The sequence below is a fragment of the Tympanuchus pallidicinctus genome, unplaced genomic scaffold (genome assembly GCF_026119805.1).
Source record: "Tympanuchus pallidicinctus isolate F22 unplaced genomic scaffold, pur_lepc_1.0 scaffold27, whole genome shotgun sequence".
In the NCBI taxonomy this organism is placed as follows: domain Eukaryota; kingdom Metazoa; phylum Chordata; class Aves; order Galliformes; family Phasianidae; genus Tympanuchus; species Tympanuchus pallidicinctus.
Window position 1 is genome coordinate 7650435 of NW_026294744.1, and position 15989 is coordinate 7666423.

The 15989-nt window shown below is 38.4% G+C and overlaps 1 protein-coding gene across 12 annotated transcripts in view; it reads right to left on the reverse strand.

Moving 5' to 3' along the window:
• Positions 1 to 15989, reverse strand: part of ABCC9 (ATP binding cassette subfamily C member 9) — a 71876-nt gene that overhangs the window by 49039 nt on the left and 6848 nt on the right. For all 12 annotated transcript variants that reach the window (XM_052690686.1, XM_052690691.1, XM_052690690.1 and 9 more), the window contains 7 exons: positions 15425 to 15590; positions 12955 to 13096; positions 12450 to 12571; positions 11220 to 11386; positions 9578 to 9820; positions 3720 to 3914; positions 93 to 251 (listed from right to left, as the gene is read on the reverse strand). In XM_052690686.1, coding sequence (XP_052546646.1) covers positions 93 to 251; positions 3720 to 3914; positions 9578 to 9820; positions 11220 to 11386; positions 12450 to 12571; positions 12955 to 13096; positions 15425 to 15569 — 1173 coding nt within the window. In that variant the 5' untranslated portion in view covers positions 15570 to 15590. The remainder of the gene's footprint in view (positions 1 to 92; positions 252 to 3719; positions 3915 to 9577; positions 9821 to 11219; positions 11387 to 12449; positions 12572 to 12954; positions 13097 to 15424; positions 15591 to 15989) is intronic.

Genomic DNA, 15989 nt, shown 5'->3' on the forward strand with positions numbered 1-15989 from the left:
TATAGCTGTTAACTGAGTTTTTACATAAAGGATAAGATAGGTGAGAGAATGAAGGAGGAGCATATTCATATAATGGGAACAGATTTGCTCACCAATAAAGCACCTCGTAGATTGATGCCAGTTTCTGTAGTCACATAGTAGGAGGCCTGCAGGAATGTCCTCTGCAGGATAAGGGCCAGGAAGAGGAGAACTGCCAAAACATAAACATTCTTGAGGAACTCGTCTGAGGAAAGATATGAATTCGATGGATCCTTCAAATGAAAAGGAAAAATATGATGACAACGACGTAGGTTTGATTATCTTTTGAGATGCTAGATATTAGGAAATTCAGTCCTTGCATTAGAATATATTATATTGATGGTACTCTGGGAAAGTTGCGGGAATTATAATGATCTCACTGTTCTACATATTATGTAATTGGATAGAAATTAAACTCTCTGCTCATGTTCCGAAGATTTCAGAGTGCAACTTTTAGCATTTCTGAAATAATTTTCGTTAGCACAAAAGGGACAGTGAGAGGGACAGCCATGTCTGTCTTATTCCTTAGATTTTCATTTGAACTCTGGTGATTTGGTGGATAGAAATACAATTTTGCCTGCATATGAAGAAGCTAAAATAAATTATTTTCAATAACATGACTGGTTTATTGCATTGATATTGCAATATTGATTATGTTGTATTTGTACATTATAGGAATAATTCCTTCCAGAAATAGTTTACGATATCTGCAAATTCTGAATAATATAAAAATGTATCTGCAAATATTTCCCATGAAATGAGATGTACATGTCTCAAAAAGGGAAAAAAATTATTGTTTATATAATTTTGTTTTCCTTTTCTAGTTTCTATGTTCACTGTGATGTTTGGCTTCAGTCAGAGGAGGAAACAAATGTACCAAAATACTGCTAGAAAGGCTGTTTCTTTGGCATTTCCAATCCAGCTGGAAGCAGGATATACTGGATTTCTTAAAAAAAGAAGAAAAGAAAAGCCTGTTCTGCTGAAATGCCCAATCTGATGCTGAGATGAAAGGTCTAGTAAATATTGGAAGATAAACTGCATGTCTACACTCTCAAAGTCTCATCATTCTGTATTACTGTCATCTGCAAAAGGACTAAAGGCAGGAGAGAGACCTGAGCTTGTAGGCTTGCTTCACCACAGGCACCTCACCAGGAGAGGGTAAGACTGAGCACTAAGGAAAAATTATGAAGATGGTCAAGCAGCAGAACAGGCTTCCTAAGGTGGTGGTTAATGCTGTTTGCCTGTGTTCTCGTGACATTTGTACAATGTCCTCGTGCTTTAACTTTCAGTTGGCCCTAGATTGGTCAGGAAATTGGACTATTCTATTCTGTTCTGTTCAGTTCTATCCTATCCTATCCTATCTGTTGTCAGCAACTGCGAAATTGCGAGACCCCACCGCGGGGTCTGATGTGCTAAACTCCCTCCCTGCTCTAATGATTGATGTGTGATGTAGGCCCCTAGGGGCGTAGACGAAGTAATTAAGCTATATAAGGTAGTTAATACGTGTAATAAACGCCATTTTACTGCTCATCATATTGGTGTCACCTCGGTAATTGGCCAAGCTGCGGTCTCCTGGGGAAGCGGAACAGACGCGGACTGTAACACCTATCCTATCCTATCCTATCCTATCCTATCCTATCCTATCCTATCCTATCCTATCCTATCCTATCCTATCCTATCCTATCCTATCCTATCCCATCCCATCCCATCCCATCCCATCCCATCCCATCCCATCCCATCCCATCCCATCCTGTCATCTTAATCTCATTCTACTCTCCTCCATCTATCAAAGACACCCAATGGCTGGGTAGTCTGGGTCTGGGATGAACCCATCATATGGCTTGCAGGGAATTGTTTCCCATCCCTATCTGCTGTAATAATCAAGCCATAAAACTTCCAAAGCAGTATAAGCAGTGAAACATTGGTAAATACCTAATGAGCCAAAAACACTTCAAAAGTGCCAAAGTCTAAAGTATCTAAATCCTGCTGGAATAACAGGACAGGGTTCCTTCATCAGCTAAAGAATCCTGGAAATGGGGGTTGCTTCAGTATATACATATACAATTTCTCTTAATATCCTGGGTCATCTAACTTTCCCATGAGTTTATAGCAGGGATAACAGTAACAAACTAAATTTTGTGGCCACCTTTATCAATGTAAATAGAGTTACAAGGAATTAAGGGGGAATAACCGTAAAATTAAATTCATTTGAATTAATTGAAGCTAGAGAGAATTTAAAGAGAGACTCATAAAGACAAGAACAACCAAGGGAAAGTTTATCAAAATATGCAAATTGAAAGCAAATGTATTCTGAAATGTATCCAAGAGAAATAGTGACTATCTGTCACAAAGCCAGAATGTTGAAGTGCTTTCAAGTTTTCGACTTTATTTTAATCTTCCCTTTAGCCAGTGTTGATTAAAACATTTAAAAATAAAACACTTCAATGAAGAGTGCAAAATGAAAAGGTGCAAATTTCTAAATTTGAGATCCAGAAATGAAAATTTTCAAGCAAAACTATCTTGTATGCTCAACATTAAAAAAAAAAAAAAAAAGATAACAAAATTCTATAACAAGGCAACTAAAACTCCAAAACTATTTTTGAGGCAAAAGACATACTTTGCTATTTGATTCTGTGGCTCAGATCCAACATGTTGAGGCTCAAATATGATAAAGAGCTTTTTTCGATAAGCTGTGTTATTAAACTCTATGTTGTCAGCACAATGGCTGAAAGTTGGGCTGAAAGCCCAACTCAGAGTATCACCCAAAAAAATGAATGTTGGGAACAAGCAGCCAAGTAGAAGATGTTTGGATAGTGATGGCAGTGAAGTGCTCTATCTGAAAGGGAAAATTTTATTCCATTACATACCTATCCACTCCTTCAAATATAATTCAAATAAACATTTACTGTATAATGTGTGTGGGTATATTTTCATATCAGAAGAAAGAGAAAAATTTCCTCCCTGTGTCTTGTCTACTGTCACTTTGTAAAATAATTTTGCATTTATCTTTTCACTAGTTTTCAACAAATTCTAGTTCTTATGATAGAAAATGTTCTGTATCAGAGGCTTATTCAGTTGTCTGATAGACTACCTCTGCAAATACAAGTCTCAGTGAAGCTTGAATGTGCATCTCTAGATTCAAGGAGTTCACTGAATAATCAACTTTTGCATGCCCAATGCATTTAATCAGCAACAAGCAGTGCAATCAGTCACAGAGAGCGAATACTCTCGGATCCCACATGAAAACAAGGTTACATCTTGCTCAAACCTGTCAGTGAATGACAAATGGATAGAGGGACATAAATTAGGCAGAACCCACAGATTCCTCTTTTCTGGATCCATCACTGGTGAGCTACCAGCAGGTGTCCTGCCTGAAATGAGGAGGCACAGCTGAGAAGAGATTCATAGAAGCTATTACTTATCCTTGGAAGTTCAGAACTGACTTCATGAAGAGCCAGCTCTTCCAACTGGGGGAAGCCTGCCTCGTCTCTGTTGCACTACTTGTGCTGCATTCATGATGAAGACTTTCACTACTTAGGTCTTCAACTTGATGGTCTCTAACAAAAAAATAATTTGCTTGAAAGAAATAATGAAAATTACAATGATGATCATAGATATTTGGGCACACACAGTATTAAATATCTGATATGAATCAAGAACAAACACTAAACAAAATCTTTCAATTAATGTTGTAAAGTTACCTTTTCTGTTGCATTTGTGCTATAGGTTGTGTTCTGGAAGCCTTGAACAATGCCAGAAATGCACAAAGGCCCAGCAAAACCCAGCAAGTCAGCCAAGTAACGGAAGGTGCTGCTAAGAAGAATTGGTCGTCCAAAAGCACTGTACATCGCCAACCATATCGAGGGACGTCGATTGGGCTGATCTGCTACTTTTTTCTGGAAAACAGAGAAACAGGTTGACAATGCATCAACAAGAGGCTTCCCTGGCAATATGCAACAGTTTCCATTTCATTGCTGCCTGAATGCCTAAATGTTTCCTGTATGTTTGTAAGGGCAGAGGAAGCAGCAAATGTGATGTTGGCATTGGCAGATTTCAGACACTCTTCACAGCAAATCCAAACTCTGCCTCCTCTTGTTAAGTGTGGTTTCTCCCCTCTAAATCCTAACACTTTTCTGAACACAAGAATGTGAATACAGATTAAGCATACTGCCATGTAGATGTTGCTCTTTGTCACATACACGCTCCGGAAAGGGTCTGACATTTCAAGTCCTTACTCTTATGGATAATCTTTACTTTCACAGTAGATGTGAAACCACTTCATTCAGTAAAGGCTTCTGGTATGAGAGAAAGATTGAAGGAAGAAACATGGAGAGATAGCTATGTGAATACAGTTTAATTTATCCAGATTTTTCTCTTACATGCCTTCTAGGAAGACACACTTCAGCTCATAGCTAATTACTGGGCTCAAGAAGGTAAAAGTAATGAACTGTACTGGGAGATGAGATTAAATCATCTAATGGTCCTTCTGGGCCTTCAGTTCTGTGAATCTGTGCATTATCTTCACCCATGCACTGGAACACCAACCAATGCATATCTCTGAACTTGGTCAGAGGGGTGCTGGTTTTGTCAAGGTCCTTTTAATCTAAAGAAGAAAGAGTTTTACTTAACAGATCCATGGTCTGCAGAGTGGTTTCCTATGCCTCAGGCAACAGCTTTTGACACAGTAAAAAATCATCTGTCATTTTTCAAGTAGCACAGATGCCTGCAAGTTATAACTGAAGCCAAGCCCTCTTGAGTGTTCACAGAGACATTTTAAGTATAGCTCAGTAATAACAAGCCCCTGACCCAACACATTATCCAACGAAAGGCAAGCATGTATGTGCCCTGCCTGGCTACTCCCTGTCTTGTTTTCTCTTTTCACAGTTCTTCCTTTTATGACACTTCAACAGTGAGATACAATATGCACATGGTGCCAAAAATGTACAGATGTATGGGAGGGCCAGATAACTGCTTCCTGGTTTCTAGAGATTAGACCAGGCTGGTCATAACCAGCATAATGGCAAGAAGCACAGTATAGGGAAATAGCCAGCACAGGGACAAACTGTTAACAGGTTGTTTCCATGTTCATCATTTCATAGAAGTGATTTTTTTCTCATCTGTAGGCGAGAAGAAGAGATGGCATAGAAATGCTATGGGTTATTCAGTACCTTATTATTAAAGGTTATTAAAAGACCTTGTTTTAAAGTTATTTTGTCACTTGAAGATAAAACAAACAGATTAAAAACAAATACAGGTAGAATCAGACAGACAAGACTCATTGAAATAATTTAGAACTAGGAGCTAGCATGCAACTCCCTGCTTTTAAGATCAAAGTACTGACAGAGCAGTCTGGTTTGAAAGAGTGTTACACATGCTCTGCTCTACAGCATGCCAACGTTCCTGCTGCTGGGACCAACCCTGACTGCATTGGTAGGTGCTGGATACTCCTGAATACAAGCGCTCCTGAGCATCCCTCCATCTGGTTGGAAAAAAATTGTAAATCTTTTCTTTCCTTGACATATTGACACTTACATTTGTGAAATCATTCCCTATGCCTTCAAATAATTTTCTTTAAAGAAAAGATGTTTGTTATTAACAGGTAGATAGAAACATCGTAAGATTTGAATGCTATGAGTGGGTTTTCAGGCTGTTAATTCCATTGTTTAACACTGTTGATTTTTCTTTGCTTAACCAAGAATTTAACATAGCTGAAGTATCTAAAGTGAAGAGGGGAGAAAGAAGAGTGGATTTTTTTCCCAGTGGTGAAAAATTTTGCAGCATTTTCCTCTAGTGGGCTTGCAGTGTACTACGTTATGTGGTGCAAATCTGGGATGCACGGGTCAATATGCAATTTGAAACATGTAGACCACTTGAAGAGAAACCCAAAAACACCATGAAGTGACAGCAGAAATCAAGAATTTTTTCAACATTAGGATGATGTGTAATACATTGATCCAAAACTTTGGCTGTAGGAATTTACTTTCATATCTCTAAGACTTCTTTACATACTTAATCAAATTAAAAAAATCTTCATCTTGAGCCAAAATGTCCTTTAATATATTGGGAACTGTGAACATGTATTAAAGAGAGTATATGAATTTAAGGTCATGGGTGTAACTCTATGCGTATGACACACACAACAGCTTACTCTGCAAAAGCAACCTCCCTATCCACAGTTAGAATTTATACAGTGCACTTAGAAAGATGAGATAAAAATACTGTAAGATTAGGTGTTTCAATTTCTATGGTAGATTATCTAAAAAAGCAAGGAAATGCAGTATGTTCATCTTTTATTTTATTTCTGATGGCAGAATAAATGGAAAGGAAAGCCAATTCTAATGCATATTTTGGCAATATGTTGTTTATGAAAAATCTCAAACAGCATATTTAAGTAAGCTTGATTACCAAGAAAACACGTTTTAACTGTCATTTTATAGTGTCTTTCAATCTCAAAGGACATATATGACGTTGTCTTACAATATGCTGTGTACGTTGCCAGGCACAAACTACTCACAAGACCAGTAACAAATGACCTGTGTCTTATTGTAGGAGCTGGAATGCCTTCTGCTGTAGCAACTACCAGATTAATAGACAATTAGAATGTTGATCTCCAATTATTTACCTTTCAATATGTTACTATTAAATTACGTTATAACATTACTATTAAATTATTAAAACAAAATTATCTGACTTTAAGATTCTATAAACAATAATTCAGCATGAATGTTCTTTGAAAAAAGATTTCAAAAAAAATCCTACTGCCAGCAAAGGAAAAAAAGAGTAGGTTCCACTCAGTGTTTGGTCCCTGTGCTTGGGACACAGGTTAGGAGAAACAGTGATTTTGAGAAGCAGTCATCAAAATTTAACCTGAATTCCCTGATCTTTTTTTTTTCTTTTTCTTTTTTTGGTAGAGTATCTGGTTTCAATTTTCATTTCAGGCAGAAGGTTTAGGAAAAAGCCTTAAAAGCAACACACTTCATGTGAGCTGTCTCAATGGTATTTTACAGTACAGAACATCCATGTTAATGTTCAGTGTCTTTTATCAAGGTGTGATAAAAGGGGATTGGAAAGGAACATCCTTCATCCCGCATGGCCAAGGAGTGCAGCTGAGATAAGCTCTCTGGAGGCACAGGCAGGAGTAAACCAACTTAATCCAGAGGATCTGGGGGGCTCTCTGCCCCAGCTGTGGAAGATCAGGGTAAAATACACCCTGGCAGCAGAGACAGTGACAAAGGATCTCTTCCAGACTACAATCACGCTTCACCCTGAAGAATTTAACTAATTCTGTGGCTGTTTTCTAACCCAGCCATGCACAAAAAAAACATTGCATTTGTTTTAGTCTTTCAGTTTACTTCAACATTATCAGTAAAATATCCATTTACTTCAGGGTTACTGCCTGTTTTAGAATATTGTCACAAATGGAGGTTATGGTAATCTTGAGATATTATGCAGGTTAACAGGAAGAAAAGAAATCTGATCTCAGCCAGTTTTTGCAAATGTAGGTGCATGTTACCATGGGCAAAATATTGCAAGTATCCATATGTGCATGACATGCATTCAGTGAAGCTAAACAGTGAATGCACATGAGCAACAACAGAGTTCACTTGCCTTTTGGCATTTGAGCCACATACTCATGCATGCACATGCTGTATCTGCAGATGTAAATGAGATACAGACAAGTGCTTGCACTCAGTCATGCACATTTGTCATAAAGAAAGGCACAGAGTCTCTAGTTCTAAGGGGTAAGTAGGTGCCTAAGCCTCACTGGCCTCTTTAAGTAAGATATGGTCACCAAATTCTGCTTTGAGGATCTGGCCTAAGAGATGCATTTCTCCTTTGGTGTGAAAAGCTCAATTCCAATGACTTAGTAGATTTCTGCTTTAAGCAGAAGGGTCTTGGACTCTCTAATAATAAATACATCGGCATGCAAAGCAGCCTCAGTCTATTTAGAATATAAATAATTGCATTAATTAGGGCTTCATTTCAGAAGGCATGGAAAAGAGTCTGCAGCTCCACCAGCTACCAGGTGGAAAGAGCTGCTCTTGCCGTACTCTTCTTGCATTGCTGTTCTGAACTGTTTACTGCTTAATAAGTCTATCTACCTGGTGTGTACAAGAAAGGGATTTACATGCCTTAATCTTACGTGCTATATTTCCAAAGTGGCTTCTGACTGCTCGTATCCTTTCTGTTTATGCTCAAGAACTGACAAGTATGTACAAATCAGGGAGACAGGCTCCACAAATGAAATTTCACAGTTTTGCCTAAATGTATGCAGAACTTTCTCTGGAAACATCTCCTCTACTGAGTCAGAAGGTAAACAAAAACCAGCTTTGTTTTTCTTACTGTGTCTGGCTGGGATGGAGTTCATTTCCTCACAGCAGCTTTCATGATGCTGTCTTTTGGATCTTTAACTAAAGTCGGCTGGTAAGACACCAAACTGTTGCTGAGCCATGTTTACATCCCACCAAGGACTCCCCTTTTCCTACTCTGTCACCAGTGAGGCTAGGGGCGTGCAAGACCTTGAGAAGAAGACATAGCAAGGACAGCTGACCCCAACTGACCAAAGGGGTATCCCACGCCATATCATGTTGTGCTTGGCAATAAAAGATTAGGCAAAGAAGAAGAAAGGAGGGATACTTGTCATTATAGTGTTTGTCTTCCCAAGTAACCTTCACACGTGCTGAGACTGTGCTTATCAGAAAGTAGCTACACATCTAACTGCTGGTGAGAAGTAGCAATGAACTCTGTACTGTTTTTCTTGCTCACACAGCAAGAAACTGATTCAGTTCTTAGGTTGCCTTTATTTTGACTCACCAGTTTTTAGCTTGTGCTCTTGTGCTTCTCTCCCCTGTTCCACCAAGAGAAGAGTGGGCAAGCAGCTGGGTGAGTGCTTAGCTGTTTCCTGGGGCCAATCCACCTGCTTCTCTTGGTATGTGTTTTTGAAATGAGGGTAGAATTACTGGAAAGAGAATTACTGTAACGCTTGCCCATGCCCAAAGATTTCTCTGTTGAAACACCACTGTCTAAAGAAGGAAGGATTTGCTTCCCTTCCAGTGTGCATGTCAGAGGAAACATCACAACTAAGCCCTTACCTAATATGGACATGTTTGTCCATAAGTTTGTACCCTCCTGCAAATGCAAAGGACAAGAATTACTTTAATGTGCAATATTTATAAGACAGGATTTCTGAAGAAAAGGTTGAGATGAGTATTTCCAATTGAAACTATGGAAAAGTAGGAGATTTTCTAGTTTAAAATGCTGTCTTGAATCTCTAAGATTTAAACAAAGCTTTTATTTTTAAAATGAAAGCTAGCAAGTGACCATTCTGTTACGGTTTTGGTTTCTAGTTGCTCTCAATTTGGCAACTCTTTCCTGCTGTAAATTCACTTAAAATCCAACAGTACCTATGGCACTGGAACTTCCTATGACAAATTTCACCTTGGAACAAACAGACCTAAGTCAAAAATTCCTAAAACTGGGATTTCATCGAAGCAGAAGAAATTCAAAGTGACACCACAGTTTTAAAGGCTAAAGTAGTGACATGGACATCTTTGGTTACCTTTTGTTCCTCGTATGCTTCTTTGAGACAAACATAATTTGTCAGCGCTCTCATTGCAATTGGAAGCTTCCCAATTGCCTTCAGGTCCACAGGTTTCTTGTGAGCAGATATAATAAGTGTATTCATCCACCAGTAAGTTGCTTTTGAGAGCAAATTGACAAATGGCTGAAGAAACCTCACTCCGAGATCTTGTAGATCCTCTGGTGGCTTCACTTTCTGAGGGTTCATGAAAAATACATACCTCTGGAGAGAAGAAAATGGACAGCATGTTTTCAGAAAATATCTTATTATAGGAAATTCTAAGTATGTATAATAATATAACAGCAGTGTCAAATTTGTATTTGGAGGTAATAATACACTGAATTTGGGTAAGAATTTGCTTTTAAACATGAGTATTTCCATTCTGATAATGTAACTGTTAAGAAATCAACAACTGTGGGATGTGGACACTGCTTTTTAGCTTACCAAGTACCATCTATCTCTGCATGACAACAACAAAGAATTCTTGGGATATATTTTTATTTGCAGTGGGCAAAACATATGCTTGCTTATGCCTTCACTGCATATGTAGTTTAACTGCATTAATCATAGAATCGCTGAGGTTGGAAAAGACCTTAAAGATCATTGATTCCAACCACAGCCTAGCCATACGACCCTAACTCTAACAACCCTCCACTAAATCACGTCCCTGAGCACCACATCCAAACGTTTTTTAAACACATTCAGCGATGGTGACTCAAACACCTCCCTGGGGAGCCTATTCCACTGCTTAACAACCCTTTCTGTAAAGGAACGTTTCCTAATATCCAACCTAAACTTACCCTGATGCAACTTGAGGCCATTTCCCCTCGTCCTGTCACCAGTGAGAAGAGACCAACCCTGCCCTCGCTGTAAGCACCTTTCAGGTATTGGAAGAGAGCAGTAAGGTCTCCCCTCAGCCTCCTTTTCCCTAGACTGAACAGCCCCAGTTCCTTCAGTCACTCCTCCTAGGGCATATTACCCAAGCCCTTCACAAGCCTTGTTGCCCTTCTTTGGACCTGATCCAGCACTTTAATGTCCTTTCTGAACTGAGGTGCCCAAAATTGAACACAGTTCTTGAGGTGGGGCCTCACCTCACCTCACCTCACCTCACCTCACCTCACCTCACCTCACCTCACCTCACCTCACCTCACCTCACCTCACCTCACCTCACCTCACCTCTTAACATAGAGTGTAGATTACACAATTTCCCACACATACTGTATTGGTGCTATAGATTCACAAATGCATATGTATATCTATCTACACAAATACATATGCACTGTCTGTATGCATATACATGCTCAGACCAGGGCCTAAATTGAGGATACATATTTTAAAGAGATGTCACATCTATAGAATTCATAGAATCATTGAATTATGGAATTGCTCAGGTAAAGACCTTAAAGATCATCAAGCCCAACCGCAACCTAACTATATTACCCTAACTCTAATAACCCACAACTAAATCATGTCCCGGAGCATTGCATCCATTAACTAGACATTCACAGTGACACCAAACTTGGACCTAAACTTGATGAGAGACAGTTACTGGGGCTAATGACATCTTCATCTCCCAGGATCTGTAGATATTTATTCAGATATGGATCAAGAAACCACATACCCTAACTCGAATGACATTGATCTCCACAGCCATCAGCAGCCCGTAGAGAATCACCATAATTCCAGTGATGCAGAAACGCAGCTGAGAAAAAGGCACACCGTCCTGGCAGTATCTGACTAGCTTGATAGTTTTGGTGACAAAGGCCATTATCCAATAAAGAAAGAGAGCTGTAAAACACATGCACATGCATCATTATAAATACATATTTCAGCTGTGTTGCAGCTCTCTCAAGCAGAAATATTCCATAGCTTAATTCAGTGCAAACATGGCAACCATCTATATCACAAGCCTGCAGGATGGCCCAGGCTGATGTCAGACGAAGTCAGGAATACAGAATGGAGAGATTTGTATTCCACTTTCTTTTTCCAAGTCATTGTTTTCTTTCCTGGGTTGCCACCTTTCAAAAGCATCCACAACTGTGGATCTTCACACAATTACAAAAGTCCACTGAAGACAATCTGATAGGAAACTTTACTATTAAAATGAAGTAAATGTCACTTAATGTGACAAATATCATATTGCCTTTTTGAAAAAGTAGGATTCATCACAGGTGTGCACTTGGAAACATGCTTATTTTGAAAGAATCCATGTAGTTTAATTACATCCTGCACTCTGGTTTGTATGACTGGTTCAGGCTGTTGAGTTGTAAGTAATTTGGCAGTATATTCCCATGAAACATTATGCTGCAAAGTCTAGTCAAATTCATCTGACCATCTCCTGACTGAGATAGACATCAAGATAGCTGTGTTTCTTGAAAACAAACTGTCCTTATCCTCCAGATCCCCACTGCTGTTTGGGTAAAGTAAGGGGTGGTATTAATCATTAGACTGGAATATCTTGGAGTCAACTGCAAAGGATGCTGAGAAAAAAACAGCAATCTTCACAGGATGTCTTCTGAACAGATTACTATTTCAAGAAGTGCTTCCAAATATCTATTTTGAATGAATACAAATCTTGGACATAAAATAATGAGCAGTGTTTAAAAAATACCCCAAAGCTCATGCTAGAAATACAATAGGCTCGCTGTGTTCTCCCTTCTGTGATCATTTTTAAAAGTAGTTTTCAATGTGTACGTAATAAAAGGCAAAATAACTCCTACAATAATACAAGTTCTATGAACAGAAAATTATCCTCAGCCTTTTAATATTCTCCTGCATTTTATCATCCCTTTCAATCTAAGCCGGCAAAACTACTGTTTTTGTAAAAGAACATGATCAGACTTGGACTTACCTAACAGTAACTTTGGAAAGTTAGATGTTTCAATGTTATGGTAATAGACTATGGATACAGTGGCAGCCACAAATCCCATTATGGCTGGTAGAAAGAGATGGAGATGTCGAGATTTCATTTGTCTGAAATTAGAAAAGACATAAATTAGTGACTTCAGTTACATTGTAACACCATTGTAACATTCCTAGGTGTTCTGCTAATGTAACTAAGATGACAAATATAGCTTTACTAGTGACAAAAAGGTGTTTTTTTTTTCCAAGTGAATGCATTAACTTCTGTCAATATTTACTAGCTGTTATATATTGACAGAAGAATAATGAAGTGCTAAGAACAATCGGTTCAATGTCCCATTAAAATCTAGGATTCTGAAATGGTGCTCCATCCTTTTTGGGGGAAAAAAAAAGGACAAAAACTCTCTACATCTTACTTGCAAGCATATCACATGATAAGAGAGTACACTGACAAATTCAGTTAGCCTGGCTATCCCCTTGTTACTGTCACTTACGTATCAGAAACTATGCCCTCTGCTATTTCACACACATGTACGAACAGGAGAGTGAATGTCAGAATCCATCGCAGATTATGCCCAGGGAAGTGCAGCCATGTATTGTGGTGAATCTGGACTTTGGAGCTTTGGCTTCCCCAGCCTGGAAAATAATAGTAGTAGAGGAGGAAGGTTATCATACAGCCAGCCAGAGATGTAGTTATTTGTTCCCTTCTCTAAGCCATAGGTTATGCTTCATAGTCTAGAATTAGCACGGAAGAGCTACAAGACCATGAAGAGAGGCTGTTGTTATTACCCAGGCATGATCCATGATTGTCTGAGTTGCCAGGTAGCCCCTAATAACTTAGATCTAACTTTGTAGGCTACAGGACAAAAGAATTCCTAAAATAGAAATCAAAGGGAAGAGGCCCCTAGCCAAGAACAAAGGTGAGAAAGACAATAAAAACCTTTCAGTTACACCCTTGCACAATAGAGGCTGGCATGGAAGGTTCAGGTTGGACATTAGGAAAAATTTCATCTCAGAAAGTGTGATGAGGCATTGGAACAGGCTGCTGAGGGACTTGGTGGAAGATGTGGCACTGGGGGACATGGTTAATGGGCATGGTGGAGATGGATTAATGGTTGGGCTGGATGATCTTAGAGGTCTTTTCCAACCTGAATGATTCTACAATTCTACAACTGAAATGACGGTGTTTTCATTTTTTTTTTCTTTCCATTTTGCATATTCTAATCTCCCAGTAGATCATCAGAATTCAGCTGGTTTAATCAATGAATTAATTTTGAAGCTTATTTCAGATTCATCACCTCAAAGATCAACTATGCACTTCAGACGAGATTGTCTCTGAAGCCTGATTACAAGCAGATCTCCAAGAACTGTGCTATTGCTGGGAAGAGATGAGGTCTGACGAGAGGATAGCATATCAAGGCCTGTCCTGCGTGTTTCTCTGTAAGGCAACTTGTCTTCTGTCCCTTCTCATCCTGCTATAGGTCTGTCCTGAACCACTTAGCCTAAATGCTTTGGCCTGTATGTATCCCTCTTGCTGTAAGGCAAATTCTATAACTAACTGGTGGACTTACTGAAGCATGGAGATGGACTCCAAAGTAGCTAATTTAGGGAATTAAAGAAACAAAACAAAACAAAACAAAAAAAATAGTGAGCATCAGTATTTCAGTAACTGCATGACTGAGTTTAAAATTCAGGATGTGATTTTGTTATACAAAGATCATAGAATTCTAGAATGATTTGGGTTGGAAGAGACCATAAAGATCATCTAGTTCCAAATCCCCTCCCTTAGGGGAAAGACAGTGTCTCCTAATGCCTACATTCTCATCAGGAGACTCAGAAACATAAACAAGAATTCATGCTTATTAGTTCTTGGAAATAGTTTATCACTGTTTAATCCTTATTTAACACATAAAGTACTGCAGGAACAAAATTTTCAGTCTTCCTTCTGTTTATCTCAAACATTCTCCGTAAGAGTTCAAAGATTTTCCTATACTAATAAGACTTTCTTTGACCTTACTCCTATCTTTGTCTCTTCCAAGCTGCTTTTAATTTTATTTCCTTCTGCCCTCTGAAGGCTCTCTCCAACAGCTATTTATCCTGACAATCATGGTACAAAATAGAAGAAAAATAATTGTATACATACATACGTTCCATGTAATTTAAGATACCGTGCTTTTTTTTCCTACAACTAATAGACAATAGAGTAAATTCTTAGTGGCCACTTCAATGCTACTTCAATCTTAGTCAGGTAATATCTGCAAAAATATTAGAAGAACTTGATACAAGTTGATTGCATGGAATGATGTTTGACAGCCCTGAAAAATTTTTAAACTGCGTTTATTTCATCACTGCATATGCATAGGATAAAGAGACAACGGTGGAGAAAAAACGTAACTAGAGTCCTAGTTTAGACAGTTTTTTATGAGAGTATATAAACTTGAGCTCTTACAATACCTTAAATTATTTGAGAGAGATTTATCTTTTCTTATTTCCATTCCCATGGTAAAGATCATCTCCTCTGCTCTCCCTTTGTTACCAAATGTTGGCAAAAGAAAGAACTATTCCTGCTTCTCCTAGCCTTTGATCCAAGACATTCTCTGAAATTTGCATGACTTCAAGGGAATTCTGACTCACTGTCCTCAGTCTTCTAGCATCCAGTAATAGCAAAGATTGCAAGTTGCTACTTTCAAATCTGAAGAAAGCTTTCCCAGAAAGAAGTTTCAAAGCATTTGGAACTGATTTCTCTGGATCCCATTGATCTTCCTATGTTGTTTACTTCTAAAATTCAGGTAATCTGTGTTAAGCCATTCTTTCTTTTCTTAAAATAAGTAAATACAAAGCACCTAATAGCTTGCACCAGAGGCCTCCAATCACAAGTAAATGTTTTAAATGAGTAACAAGTAAATGAGTTTAAATACGTGTTCAAGTGCTTGTAGGATCGCATGGCTCCACTGAATAACTCACCAATGAACAAAATTGGAAAGGTGATAAAAAGCAAGAAGACGTGGGGAACCAAGTTGAGAGCATCCACAAAGCAGACATTTCTAAGGACACCAGCAGTGATGTTGTATGCTGAAGCATTGTCATTACCACAAAATGAGAGCCTCATTGCTTCCAGAAGGTCTGCCTACTGAAAAAAAAAAAAAGAGAGAGTTTAAGAGATGTGTTGAAGTACAAGCTGGCTACCAAGACTGCTAGCATTTCTTTTAGCTTAACATGAAATAAATAAAATGAAGAGATACATGTGGAGCACATCGAACATCTGACAGAGAATAAGTTAGTTGTATTTTGAAATTGTTTTGTGACCTGATCATGTATAAATGCATGAGAATGAAGGCTGTGCTTTTATCAAATATATTAAATGAGTACATATTCACTAAATATACCTTTCAGTGTCTTCTAGTGTTATATGAACAAGTGTTAGGCTGAAACAAGGGAGTTTGGAAATAACTATTTCCAATTGTATTAAGAAAACTCAAATTCACATTAGTTGAATCCTGTGTGTCACTGCTACCTTGGTAAGCCAACA